Raw genomic sequence first — 14,405 nt, 5'->3', positions numbered from 1 at the left:
AGGGCTCCACGGGTAGCATGCTGCCTGTCTGCAAGTGCCACGAAGCGTCTTCAAGTGTACCAGGCGCTACATGAATCTACACTACAAACACAAGTGTTTTGGGGATAGGATACAAAAATTACTCCTTGCTTAAGCTGCTTTGGACCCCAAGGCAAGCATCAATGGACATAACTTGACCAAAGGAGGCGATGGAGAATGAACAACGCAAAGGGGGTTGAAAGGTTTTAGAATGACTACACTGGGGAGTAAGGTTCCCATATATTCTTTCATAGAAATAGGAAAGCCCTACAGCATGCAGGTACTCAAAGGAAGGCCCCCTGGAGAAGGAGCAAGAAGTCGTGGGGGATGGAGAGGGGCAAACGCCTCCCGTCCCTTCACTAGGGAAAGAGCCGATTAGTGAACCACAGCAAACACAACAAGATGATGGACGGAGTGCTGAAACTTTTCAACCACTCACCCACAGTCAAGAGATCTGGGTTGAATCCATCGTTCTGTTGCTCACTGTGCCACCGCAGAATTGACCCAGCCATATGCAAATCAGTCTTGACCCTGCTCCTCATGGGAACAGTCCAGCCGAACTGCCAGGCCAGGTCCACCCTGGAGTGGAAACAAGCATCCTAGGACCAGTTTTGGGGTGTCACCACTCATCAGCCAGACTTGCTTGAATCCAGTGGCACAGTGAGCAGGGGACACACGTCTGGGCATACCTGGCGCACTTATGGCGAACATAGCAAACACAACAAGATGATGGACAGAGTGCTGAAACCTTTTAACCTCTCACCTCCATGTCTGGGTATATGCCTGGCCACTTAGGGCGAACATAGCAAACACAACAAGATGATGTGCTGAAAGGAAGGACCTCTGGAGAAGGAACAAGAAGTGGTGGTGGGCATCCACCTCCCTTCACCAGGGAAAGGGCTCATTAGTGAACCACAGCTTTACCTTCCATGCGTCAATCATTCTGACACCTGCACATGTCAGAGATGCGGTCAGTGACCTGCAGTGAGTGAGTGAGTGTTTCTGCGTATGCCTCTTAATGGCTTCACGCAGGCATGTAACATGACCTCGGGACCTTGAACTTTAAGTTTGAAGTGCTTGCATATTGAATGGCGTATAAGAGCATCTTTTTGTGTACCCTAGGGAGCTGGAAATGACAACCCGAGAGCTTAAAGGTGTGGATGTGGAGAAGAAGGAGCTGTGCGTCCTGACCGAATCGTTGCAGAGGACGATGGAGGTAGGGTGCCCACCAACAGGGCCATGGGCACGACCCTGAGTTCACAGATGGCTCTCTCTATCACTGCATGACCAGAAATGCACCGTGCATCTTCTTGCCAATGGACTGAGGGTTATGGTAATCCACAAAAGCAGGGCGTTTTTGCACCATTAAAAAGTTACACAAGTGTGTTACAAAATTGTATAGTAAAGGTTAATTACACAAGTGTTGAAGACAAGTGTAGAATAAGAGGTAGTTACACAGGTGTGTAATACAAGTGTAGAATAAGGGGTAGTTGCACAGGTGTGTAACACAAGTGTAGAATAAGAGGTAGTTAGGTGTGTAACACAAGTGTAGAATAAGAGGTAGTTACACGATTGACGAACACAAGTGTAGAGTAAGAGGTAGTTAGGTGTGTAACACAAGTGTAGAGTAAGAGGTAGTTACACAGGTGTGTAATACAAGTGTAGAATAAGGGGTAATTAGGTGTGTAACACAAGTGTAGAATAAGAGGTAGTTAGGTGTGTAACACAAGTGTAGAATAAGAGGTAGTTACACAAGTGTGTGACACAAGTATGGGAATGGTGGCAGAAGGGGACAGTGACTCACCATCCCTGTGACAGTATTTCATAATGGACGTTTTTTTAAATCCTCCAGATTTCCTTAAGGAAATGGGATGAATTTTAAAAAAAAAGGTTCCATTTAGAAAAAATCCAATGCGGGTTGGCAGTGGTTGCCTGCACAACTGCTACTTCACTTGCAGTTGCCACTTTGATTTCCTGTGGGTGGGACAAGGGGCCAAAATGGACTCTTTGCGAATCCCAATGTCAGAGTAAGAAATTTGCCAATGGGCTGTCACCATAATTGTCCCTTTAACTAATTGCTGTCACCATAATTGTCCCTTTAACTAATTGCAATCTAGAATAAATGCCCAAAACAAGCCTCTTCCAAAATGTGATTTGGAATTGGGCGAAAACCCCATCATATTTTTTGGGGGAAGTTTTATATAGCACAAACTAAACCCGAAGGTATCAGAGCGCTTTACATGAGCAACAGTCGCGTTACAAACAGACACATTATTTTTTTTTGTTAGGCACGTGAATCGTAAAAGCTTTTCCATATTGCGAAGTTGGTTTAAGAAATTGACAAATCTCTTACTAGATCTGACCCTAGAATTGCTTGGGCCTCATTTATGAAAAGTGACGCATCGCTGCGTGAAAACAGCGATGCGTCACTTTTCACTGCGCCCTCCTTGTGAGACCAATGATGTGTCATATTTACAGTATGACGCATCATGCCACAAGGAGTTACAGATACGTCCGTATTTCTGACGTATCTGTATGGCGCAAAAGTGACGCATTGTTGGAGTGTGTCACAAAAGTGACGCAACTCCAGCAATGTGTCCTTTCACATGGGGCAAGCCCCATGTGAAAGGGCCTGCATCAGTCTTAAGCCTGCTGTGAGACAGGCGTAAGAAATTGACGCATTTGTGTCCTAGAAGTTGTGCAGTGAAATCTTATAGATTTCACTGCGTCACTACTATGACCCTGTCTTGCGTCAGAACGCCCCCCCCCTGCATACATTATACCTGGTGTAGATATAATGTAGCGCAGGGGTTTACAAAGTGACGCATCTACCGAGATGCGTCACTATGTAAATATGGTGGAACAAGGCACATTTTTTACGCTTCTGGTGCGTCACAAAAAGTGACGCACCGGCGGCGTAAAAGTGATGCACAGCCTCATAAATGAGGCCCCTTGTCTTTAGGTGGCAGTACCAAGCCGCTGGTGGTTCTGCGGTAGAGATGGTGTGTATGGGCCAACCAGCTGACACTCTCAAGGCTCCAGCCAATGAGGAGTCTCAGGTACATCAAAGTGTGCCGCCCGGGTGGCCTCGTCTCCCGGATGCACTCTCGGGAAGTAAAGCAAGGCACAGCTGCCAAATTTTCAGACTGCTTAACATGTGTGACATTTCCATGTTTTCAATGCTCTTATGTGTAACATTTCCATGTTTTCAATGTGCTTATGTGTGACATTTCCTTCCCTCATGTGATACACTTTTTGTGACACTTCTAACGATTAGAGCCAAGCAGTTAAAGGCGGGACACATAAAGGACAAAGGGACAGATGTAGGTAAATCTGATTTACCGACTCTAGAATACCGAATTTTACCGATTCGGTATTCTAGATTCGGTAAATGAGATGTAGGTAAAAATTCGGTAATTTTTACCGAATCTGTATGATTCGGTAATTACCGAATCGATATTTACCGATTCGGTAATTGACATTCATTCCTATGGGCCTACAGGCCCATAGGAATCAATGTCAATTACCGAATCGGTAAATACCGATTCGGTAAAATTACCGAATTGTCAAGGGGAACAGGGTGTTACTTTGATACCCTGTTGCACCCCTGATTTTGGCTTGTGTGCCACATGGCACACAAGCCAAAAGCCATGGCACACATACATGCCCTTAGGGCATGTATGTGTGCCACATGGCACAGGTGTACATGCACCGATGTGCATGTACACAGGTGTTCGTTATTTACCACCAAATAGTATTTGGTGGTAAATAACGAATCGGTAATGGCCTGTGGCACTGTTTAAAGTGCCACCTACATCTGGATTTACCGATTCGATAACTTTACCGATTCGGTATTTTAACGAATTGGTAAATTTACCGAATCGGTAAAATTAAGGCCACCTACATGTCAAAGCCCAAATACCGGTCGGTAACGTCCGAAATCGGCCGTTACCGACCGGTATTTGGCCTCCTACATCTGGCCCCTTGACTTTGGAATTATTTTTAGGGACTGCTTACGTATGGTTAACATCATGTCAGACACAGGGGTGTTTACTTTCTAAGCAGTTTGTTGTTCAGAGAGGACTGACAACATTCAGTGCCACAACACTATTAATTCAAGCATTCGATGCATCACTGTTTTGTATACTTATTGCGTCACCCTAAGCGGCTCGCAATGCCCAGACATGGGTCCTGTGCACACTCTGTCACTGGAACCAAGCTGTCCTGGCCGTTGAGCCCATAACTAGGGCGAAACTGGTCCTGGGTTGCTTGTGTTCTGGTTCAGGGAGGACCTGGCTTGGCAGTTCAGGCTGGACTGTTCCTATTGGAGCAGAATCAAGACGGATTTGTACATGGCTGGGTCCAAAAAAGGAGACATGGTGAGTAAAGTAACAATTGATTGGGATGCGGCCCAAGTGATTACCAGTGGCTGAGGGGGAACATCCTTGACAACGCAACTTTTTCCACGCAGTGCCTTTACGACGCAACTATTACAACGCATGTCATTACAACGCATTGCGCTGGGGGGCGCTCTAGGTTAGGGAATAGATTTAATTTACTATCCAACACCTTCCCTACTATCCACGGGGACTGGAGTTGGAATAGTAAATTAAACTGTTCACTATCCAGCACCCCTTAGCGCTATGCGTTGTAACAGCATGCGTTGTAACAGCATGCGTTGTAAAAACTGCGATGTAAAGGCATGCGTGGTAAAAGCATGCGTTGTAATGTCATACATCCGTGGCTGAGATTAATTCAAGCGTTCCATCCATCACTCTTTTGTATACTTATTACAACACAGCCTGCAGCTTGGCATTCCGGGCCCCAAGAAGCGACAGGAACACAGGGGCCCCTGGCTGCAGATACTACAATCCAAAACTCCAGAAATGTTGCTGCTAGTCACAGCTTCTGCAGAGAATCTCTAGAGACAGAACCGGGAGCGGACCGGTCACGCCTGCCAGTAGCCTTTCGGCATCACAGATTTGCAGTTTTGAGGGGTCCCTCAAAAATCAGGGGCCACACAAATGATTACGAAAAAATAAAATTACAGTGGAGCTTTGAGGGACAAAGGGAAACTTGGTGGGGATGGCACAGCCGCACAGTGTGTCTATGCATCAAATCTTAGTTCTATGCATAAAACGAGCCCCCTGGACCACATCTAGTGGTGGGTTGGGGTGGGGTCTCCCAAGTTTGTTTAGATGGCCTGGCAAGATTTTTTTTTACAGGGCTCTCTACCTGCATCAAGCTAGTTTCTTAGCACTCCCTGTTTATGCTGATAAGGGAATATGGGCAGAGGAGGACATAAGACCTTGTTTCTGGGCCATTGGGTAGTAAGTTCTTAGAAGGCAGTATTTGTGCTGGACAATGCTGTTTTCCATTGGTGTGCCAGGGCCTAAGACACTATTGTATTCCAGTTTGATAACCAAGATACTCCATTTGCAACCTTGACTGTCCAAGGACAGTGTTAGTGAATAGCCACGGCTTACTCCAGGACAGTGGCAGAGGTATTGCATTTTAGACACAGTCATTGCACTGGATAATCTCAACTTGTTGTTAAGGCTCTATCTTTTATAGAGACAGGGGCTTGATTTAGAGGAGGGAGGGATCAAATGACCCAAAACTTATGCTTTGTGGGTCACAATTGGTTACTTTAATTAAGTCATATATCAAATCATCAGAAAAACCACCAATGACGGTGCAATGAGTGTGTGGGAAATGTGTTCAGTGCTCTCATAAATGTGAATCACACTAGTGAAAATTAGTGATCACAGATGTGCATCATAAAACAAGTACAACACGGCCCATTTCTATGTACAATCCGGAAAAGGGGTCCGAAATGTAGTCGACGTTTCGACCCCCTAGAAAGATAGGGGGATCATCATCAGGACTCTCACAATAAATAAGCCAGAGTCAAGAAGAACAAGAACTGAAAGAAAAAAAGGTAAATATCCATAGGTAGGAAAATAAGTGAATTACAGTTGTAGCGTGAGGCTCAGGCATCCAGTGAAAGGTTTACTTACACGGGTGAAGAACAAAAGCATCAGAATAAATGTAAAATATGGTGGACCTACCTGTAAATGAGAAGAAAGTTCAAAATAGACTCTGTAGGGTGCAAAAAAGGATAGAAAAATAAAAAGAGCAAATTGGCCATGCATAATGGCAGACTGTACCTGAATAGGAGCTTGTCTTGAATCAGGATGTAGAAAAATAATATCCAGTATGGTAGTGAATACACAGCCCACTCTGCTGTTACTAAAAAAACAAAGAATGTCGCATCTGCCCAAATAAAATAAGGTTAACAATCAAATAGGAGTATAATATGTGAAGTAAATTAACAATACACATTTGTAGGGAGGGCCATGGTGCCTCTAATTTGTAATTCACAAAAAATACTCCAATTACACTCTTTTCGAGACCAGTTCTCGAATAGTGTGTTTTGTAAGGATAAACATCTATTGTGGTATGGAATATGCACCTCGCTACTTAGGGGAATGGCACCATGCTAATCATGTCCCTGCTGTGTAAGGGGAAAACAACTAGTTCTTTTTAGTTACCCTCACACACCCTAGTGGTGTCATGCTTCATCATCGGATCACCCCGACCCCTAAAAGTCGAGGTGAGCTCAACCACAGTGTGTATGCATCAGGCTGGTGTGTGTATCGAGGTGATTGGGCTACTCCTCAGTGCGCTAATCTTCGATGAAGTGCAACGCAAAGGTTTCCTGGTAAATCCATCCTTAACCACAATGTCTGTCTCCCTCCAAACCACAGGAGCTCTCTGTAGAAAAGCAGAAGACTATTGAGATGCTGCAGGACTATGAGAGCCAGCAGGAGCCCCTCAGCAAGCAGAGCAAGCCCCCCGGCCCGAGCGAGGGGCTGCACAGCAACCTGCGCCAGATCGAGCTGAAGATGCAGCAGCTGCTGGAGGAGAAGCTCCTGGCTCAGAAGAGGCAAGTGCACACTTAGAAGGGCCTATAACTAATCAATGCATCAATAATGGTCAATTGATAGACTTCCTCTGCTCAGGATGGTCACTTGTGAAACAGGCCTGATGGCTAAAGGTGAGCACTCTGAATATCGAACCCACAATATCAGTTGGACAGAAAAATGAGGATAAAATATCGAAAAAAATATATCGACAGGTAACTAAGTCTAGATTTTCTATATCTAACTTCACATATTTGTATTTAGGCAGTACATATACCCTCAAAGTACGTAGATGTGGAGTACGGAATAATAAATCCATACTTCACTATATGCACTAATTTCCTGATATTTTGTCCTTCGACATTCTGTTCTCGATATTCTTGTATCTCAATATAGTTGGTGTCAATATTCAGTAGTAAAACCCATAACCAAAATGTATTCAATTACACTCTTCTTCCAATAAAAAAAGTTTTATTTCTGCGAGGTTCTTTTTTGGAGCGGTGAAGTGTAAGTAGGACTTCGCCTGTTTGTAGACATTCTTTAGTGTTATTTGTGCCCTTGTGCGTCACACAACACTATCCTCGCACTCACTCTCAGGCACACTAACACCCCACATGTAAAACACATGTTTAGGACTTGGTGGGTGTGGTGTGTCTTAGTCACCAAAACAACAGTATGTCCCCAGGAAGCTATCTGCTTTTGAAATCCCTGACTGATTCACTCACATACAAGATGCATAAGTCCCCTTGTGTGAAACCCTCCCCCCAACAAGATAAACAAAAGTGGCTTATGAACTCATTGACACACTTAACACATGGAGCATCAGGAAACCTACACAATGCATGGACAACAATTCCAACCAAACACCCCCATGGGTAAACATCACTTACAACGAAACTTTTACAACGCACTACCATTACAACGCGGTCATTACAACGCAAACTATTACAACGCATTGCGCTGGGGGGCGCTCTAGGATAGGGAATAGGTTAATTTACTATCCAATAACCTTCCCTAGTGTCCACGGGGACTGGATTTGGAATAGTAAATTAAACTATTCACTATCCAACACCCAAAAGCGCTATGCGTTGTAATGGTATGCGATGTAAAAACCACGTTGTAAAGGCAGGCGTTGTAATAGCCTACGTTGTAACGTCATACATCCACCTCCATGATGTCATCGCACCCTACACACCTCCTCGATGCCATCCCACTCTACACATCCCCTCTATGCTATCCGTCAAATGCAATCCACCAGCATAAACCGACTTTCCTAACCCCTTGACATCTTCTTTCCCATCAAAAACATAACAACTAACCTTTAGACAACCAAAATGAACCAACCAAGAACATCACTTCTTCAAGGACTTCCTCCCCTATTGACACACTTAATCTGATCCTACTTAGCCCATCTTCTGCCACTAACCCAAGGCCAACTTAATCACCACAAATGCGACATCATTCCCTTAAACTGCTGAGGCATGAAGACAAAACCCTCAACTTCCTGGTATACCCCGGAGCCTTTCAAGAGCAGACAGGATATATTTACTAAGATTTTGCATTGTTTTGCATCACAAAAGTGAAGCAAATCGACGTAAAATCATTGTTTACCAATTTACTTTCCGCTGAGAAATCAATTGAAAGCAACGAGAAGCAGTGCATAGCGCTGCTTTGCATTACTTAGCGCCAAGGAAGTGTTCTGTGAGCGGTTCATGGGCGTTCCCATGCAGCCACCCAAGGTTTTTTATGCAAAATCCTATTTACTTATAAAAGTAGACAAGGTTTTGCGGCAAAAAACAGCACCCATTTCAGATAGGCGCTATCACTGAGAAATGCTTTATTTTCCGACTTTATCTGTGCTGCACTGTACAACACACATACAAGGTGGGAACATTTTAAACTTAGTCTAAGCATAGTATTTTGAACTGGAAGGGTATCCATCTGGTACTAAACCTATGCAAGACTCACACAGACACCCTTTCACTAAGGTGCAAAGATGTGTGCGTGGCACAAAGCAGCAAATTTCAGCGCTGGCGTTAGGGAGCAGGGAGGAGAGAGCCATATTTCTCTAAATATGGTGCTCTCCTGCTCTCTCCTTCTCACGCAACGCAATGCAGACTTTGTGGCTATTGCAGTGCATTGCGTGAGAATGTAGTAAATCTGCCCTGAAATCTCTGTCTGAAGCACCAGAGAAAAACATAGGAGTCGATAAAAAAACAGCAATTCCCTTGTTATTTCCCCAAAACATCTCATATCCTCTATTTACTCACCCCTGGAATCACTGGGCACCCCAGAAATGGTAATTTCGGTAGAGGAGAAATAAAAGGGATTACTTTGGGCCACTCGTAATGAGGGCTTCAAAGTCCTGTTTACTTTCTGTAGTAGTTTCCACATCTTGCCTTATCCCCAGCCCCTCAGTGAGAAACAAGAGGCTTTTAACCCCTTGCCCGCGGCCAGAATTCCGCTCCTGTGCTGGACATTCCGATCGCGGGCGTGGTCATGACGGCTCCCGGCCGTCATCAGCACACGAGCACTGTGACGCATGATGGACGGGAGCCGTCATCAGCACGCAAGGGGTTAAAGGCAGCAACATGATGTCATCAGAGGTCACATGGTGTGATGTCACTTAATCTACTCCTGGCATTTTGGCGAATTGGACTGTGACCACTCCGGGGACCTCCAGGTGTAGCATCCAGTCCTGGAAGAGGAGGGGGTGCACAAAAAGCAGGAGTGAGATGCACTGATAGTGTCACTTCAGCACTATAGACAAGACCTGGCTCTTCGGCTGAACCCCAGCGCACAGACGGATCAGCATACGACCATATGGCCATATATAATCAGTAGCTTTATGCCCTAATCCCCCCTTCACCGTCCCAGCCTCCATGCTCTGGCATCCAGCTGTGCAAGAGAAAGGGTCACGTGTGCCAGAGCAGGAATCACTGTGCCACAGCCAGAGTCTAATGCCCCCTGTGACACACAAGCTGCCACCGCAGGGTCGCCCTAATTAATGCCCCCCACACACACAAATACACAGTGGGAGCAACAGTGTCATGGGCCAGCTGGCACAAGAATATCTTGCACTTTGGAGGATTTGAAAAGATTATCAGCGATGACATTATCAACCTTACTGTAACTCTGCTAGGGAGAATAATGTATATGGTGACAGTAGGACGCGAGCCGAAGGTAGACGCGGGTAGACGCCGTCTACCCAGGGGCGGCTCTTCCGCTAAGGTGGAGAAGCGTCGCCCCACGGCCATTCAGTACAGGAAAAATACAAACGTTAAAATTATTATCATTTTATTTTTTTGCGCTGGGGCAGTTTTGTGGGGCTGGGCTGGGCTGCACAGGAGGGAAGAGTGGTGACACCCTCCAAAGTGCGGATGAATGTTTGACTGGCCCTCTGGGGCTGGCCAAACATTCATGGGCACTTAGCATGTTCTCCTCCCCGGGGGCATTACAGCCTGGGTGGAGAGCATGCCCAGGCTTCCTTTCCCCTTCTGAGTGCCGAACCACAGCACTCATACTAATCACAAAGCTGCATTGCAGAGTTGTGATTGGCTTAGAGGATCCTGGGTACGTACAAATCACAACGTAGCATTGCAGCATTGTGATTGGCTCAGGGGGGCCTATCCTGCTTCCTTTTCCAACAAAACCCACAAAGAGGATGGGAGAGAGGCAATGGGTAAGTGATTTATTTCCTTTTTTTTCTCCCCTTTTCCCCCCTCTCCCCCTACTGCCCTCACTGCCCGTACACCCCCCCCCTACCCGCCCCACTACTCATTTGTGGGACTAGCCACGACTGCACCTACTCACTATTTTCAGAGGGTTGAAACAGATTGCCCTGCTGCAAAGCTGGCCACTTTCAGCAGAGTGCTAAGTTTCTTTCCTATGTCTCATGGAATTCACAGAAAAATGCAGAACTCATCCTGACACTTTCAGCAGCGCCTGCACCTTATCTGCTTTTGTTCAAACAGCACCGGAGTTTAGCAGATTTCAGCTTTGCCCATAGCAAAATCCAGAGTTAAAGGGCCATTAGGCCTCTTTTTGTTGAAGTATCCTGGCTGGAAGCTATCTAGAACCTCACACTTAGATGGAATAGAGGGGAAACAAAGGCTCACATCTTATCACTTCACAGGTACTTAAGAGAGAAATGCTTTTGACTGTTCAGTCCCTGTACATACGAGATATGCATGCACTGTAAGAATGTCAATGTGGTGGTAGCCCCAGTATTTACACAAATAACAATTTAAATACCACTATTTTATTTTATTTAGAAAGCTTTAGTACTAATCCCAATGCAGGGTGTCAGAGAATACATTACATCGCACGTACAGATTATACATTGACAATAAATCTCATGTGTGTACATCAACAAAGCATGTGCTCCATAAGACAGTGAGGGTAACAAGGTGTAGGAGCCCATGTCCTACATATCTCACTGTGAAATATTAGAAGGATTCATGAACTGCAAGTAACAAATTAATCTCTGTCTTAATAGCAGTAACCCACTTACCCATTTACATAAAATAAAATCTGTCGTCTGAGTGTTTCATAATGTGCTTTGTAGGAGACATATTAACTCTCTATGCTACTTTGATTCAAAACAAGGTCTAGGCAAAACACAGATCTCTCCAGAAAATACCTTATCCTCCAGAGCTATCTTACCTTTCTTATTGTTTCGGGAGATTTACTGGGCGCACAAAGATCTCTGCAGGAGGTGCCTTAACTCCATATGATATTTCAAAATACAGGCATTGCAATCAATTAAGCAGAGCAGTTTTACTGCCACCGTTCTCTTTGTTGCCAATTTCTTTGTGCCAGGGTTTAAAAAAAAATATATATATATATATGCGGGGTCCATACAGGACTTGATTATGTGCTTTCCGCACCACACTTCATGTTGGACAGGCCTCGTAGCCGGGCCGTTCCCCCCCCCGCACAACAGGGCCCGGACCCCGGCTCTCCCTGAATCACCAGCAAGAGCCACCCCGGCAACCCCCCGAGGTAACCCACAACCCGTCCACAACGGGACTCCAGCTCCTGAACCCTCCCGTACCGGCTGGCCCTGGTCCCCGTCAGCACCATGGCCCCGGCCCGGCAGCCATCTTTGGGCACTACAGCACGACCTCGACTCGACCCCAACCCTGGGCCTGGCCAGGCCCCGACATCAAGGCACCAACCTCCCCACAGGAGGTAAAGAGACCACTTGGCAGGTCGGCGAAAGAAGGAGGCGTCAACGGCTCTCCTCCGCCAGGTGTCGATCACCCCCGGCCTCCCTGGGGGCTGGCTCCACCCCCCTGCTGGGTGTCGGGACTCCCTGATTCCGGACCTCCCGACCCCCAGGCGCAAGGGTCCGGACATCAAAGGGGACTAGACCTATAACTGGGGCAGCCCCAGACCAGAAAGACAGTTGTATCCTGGTGTCGAGAGACACCGAGAAGAACTCATCCTTGACGGACTGCTGGTGCTGCCACAGCCCTGCCCTGTGAACCCTTCGTCTAGCCTGCTGGCTCTGCCGCGGCCCTCTGCCTCGTGAAACCATCATCTTGGCCTGCTGGCGCTGCCTAGGCCCTCTGCCTCGTGAAAACCATCATCTTGGCCTGCTGGCGCTGCCGCGGCCCTCCGCAACGTGAACCATCATCTTGGCCTGCTGGCGCTGCCGCGGCCCTCTGCAACGGAAACCATCATCTTGGCCCGCTGGCGCTGCCGCGGCCCTCTGCAACGTGAACCATCATCTTGGCCTGCTGGCACTGCCGCGGCCCTCTGCAACGTGAACCATCATCTTGGCCTGCTGGCGCTGCCGCGGCCCTCTGCAACGTGAACCCTCATCTTGGTCTGCTGGCGCTGCCGCGGCCCGACCTTGTAGACTCCTAAGCTCGAGGATTGTGAGCTCCCCTCCTGCCACCCCCTGTACCGATCCGGTACCAAGACTGTCCCGCTACCCCCTTTCCCTACAGAGACTAGAATTGAGAGGACCCTCGAGTCCTGAATCTCCTGTACCGCTGATAACCTTGCCGCAAGAACCCTATATAAAGAGTGTTGATCTCATCCTTGTGTGGTGTCTATCTGTGGGGAGGGAAGTGACTTGTCTGTACGATCGCCGGAGACGGCCCTCATCGGAGGCCTCTCCCCCCAGTATTCGGCCGACCCTCCGGGTCGCTGTCTAACATTGGTGGCCAGCGGCGCGATCCGAACCTACGCATAATCGTACAGAGGGTCACTCGCCCCACGACACACAACCACCATGACAACAAAAGAGAGCGGAACAACGGAAAAATTCCAGATGGAAAAGCTAGAAGAATACAACCACAGAGAACTGAAACAATTCTGCATGGAATTAGGCATTTCAACCACAGGACTGAGCACGAAAGAGGACTTCAAACGAGCCCTGGAATCTTGGGCGGAGACGGGTACGACCGTACCCCAAACACGAAGCCACGAGACACCCGAAACAAGGCCCACACCGACGGAAGAAAGAAGATCGGGTCTCTCCCCAGAAGAGGTCCGGGAATGGGAAAAAAGCAGGCTCCATGAATTGGAACTGGCACGACTTCGCTTAGATGGAGAGCTCAAATTGGCGGAACAAAAAATAACGTTGGAACACTTACGGCTCCGAGAGGAGCGAGAAGAGAAACAAAGGCAGAGAGAACTAGAAGAGAAAAAGCTAGCCTACGAACATGAGCGCAACCTCAAGGAACTAGAGATTCGGAAACAGAACAAGGAGCTCGGGGTCCCCGAGCGCACGAACACTCCTGGCCCTACAGACCCCAAGGTCCACATACCCAAAGATGTCGTCAGAGAGTACTACAAGAACGATGATATCCAGCAATGGTTCAAAGCGTACGAGGTAGCCATGACCTCCCACCGGATTCCCCGGAGCGACTGGGGAGCCGGGTTATGGGGGAGGTTTGTCAACGAAGGGCGAGACGCCCTGCTGCAACTCCCGGACCATCTGATGACATCCTACGACCACATGAAAGCCGCCCTCCTCACTCGATACGGACTCACACCCGAGATGTACCGCCAGCGGTTCCGCGACTGCAAACGGATCCCGGGTACAACTTGGGTGGAGTACGTGAACTTCTTTAGCCGGGCCTTCGAGGGGTGGATCAAGGGCAGCAACGTGACCACCTACGAGCAGCTCTTTGACCTTATTGTGTGGGAGCACCTTTCTAACAACTGCTTCATCGAACTCAGGCAGCACCTCCTGGACAGTAAACTAACGGAACCTCGGCAACTCGCCGCCGAAGCGGACCGATGGGAAAGCACCCGAGTTGGCCGAAACGGACCCAGCGAACCGAACAGAACTGCCCAAGGGCCCCATCGCCCCCGTGGAGGAGGAGGCCAGGGTCGGGGGAGGGACACCGGCCCGGTGACTCCCGCAAGCAACCCCCCGCCCCCGGCCGGCAGGGGAAACCCCCCGATGTGACCAGGCTTCCGAGCCAACATTACTTGCCACCG

General features: G+C 47.7%; 1 protein-coding gene across 1 annotated transcript in view; it reads left to right on the top strand.

Annotated features, from left to right (window-relative positions):
• The window catches only part of PLEKHD1 (pleckstrin homology and coiled-coil domain containing D1), a 292,760-nt gene that overhangs the window by 223,510 nt on the left and 54,845 nt on the right, over positions 1 to 14,405 (top strand). The window contains exons 8-9 of the mRNA XM_078661983.1: positions 1,141 to 1,234; positions 6,789 to 6,967. Of these exons, the coding sequence (XP_078518109.1) occupies positions 1,141 to 1,234; positions 6,789 to 6,967 (273 nt within the window). The remainder of the gene's footprint in view (positions 1 to 1,140; positions 1,235 to 6,788; positions 6,968 to 14,405) is intronic.

This window comes from Lissotriton helveticus, chromosome 9, assembly GCF_964261635.1.
Source record: "Lissotriton helveticus chromosome 9, aLisHel1.1, whole genome shotgun sequence".
Classification (NCBI taxonomy): Eukaryota; Metazoa; Chordata; class Amphibia; order Caudata; family Salamandridae; genus Lissotriton; species Lissotriton helveticus.
This window is presented reverse-complemented; position numbering and strand designations above follow the sequence as displayed.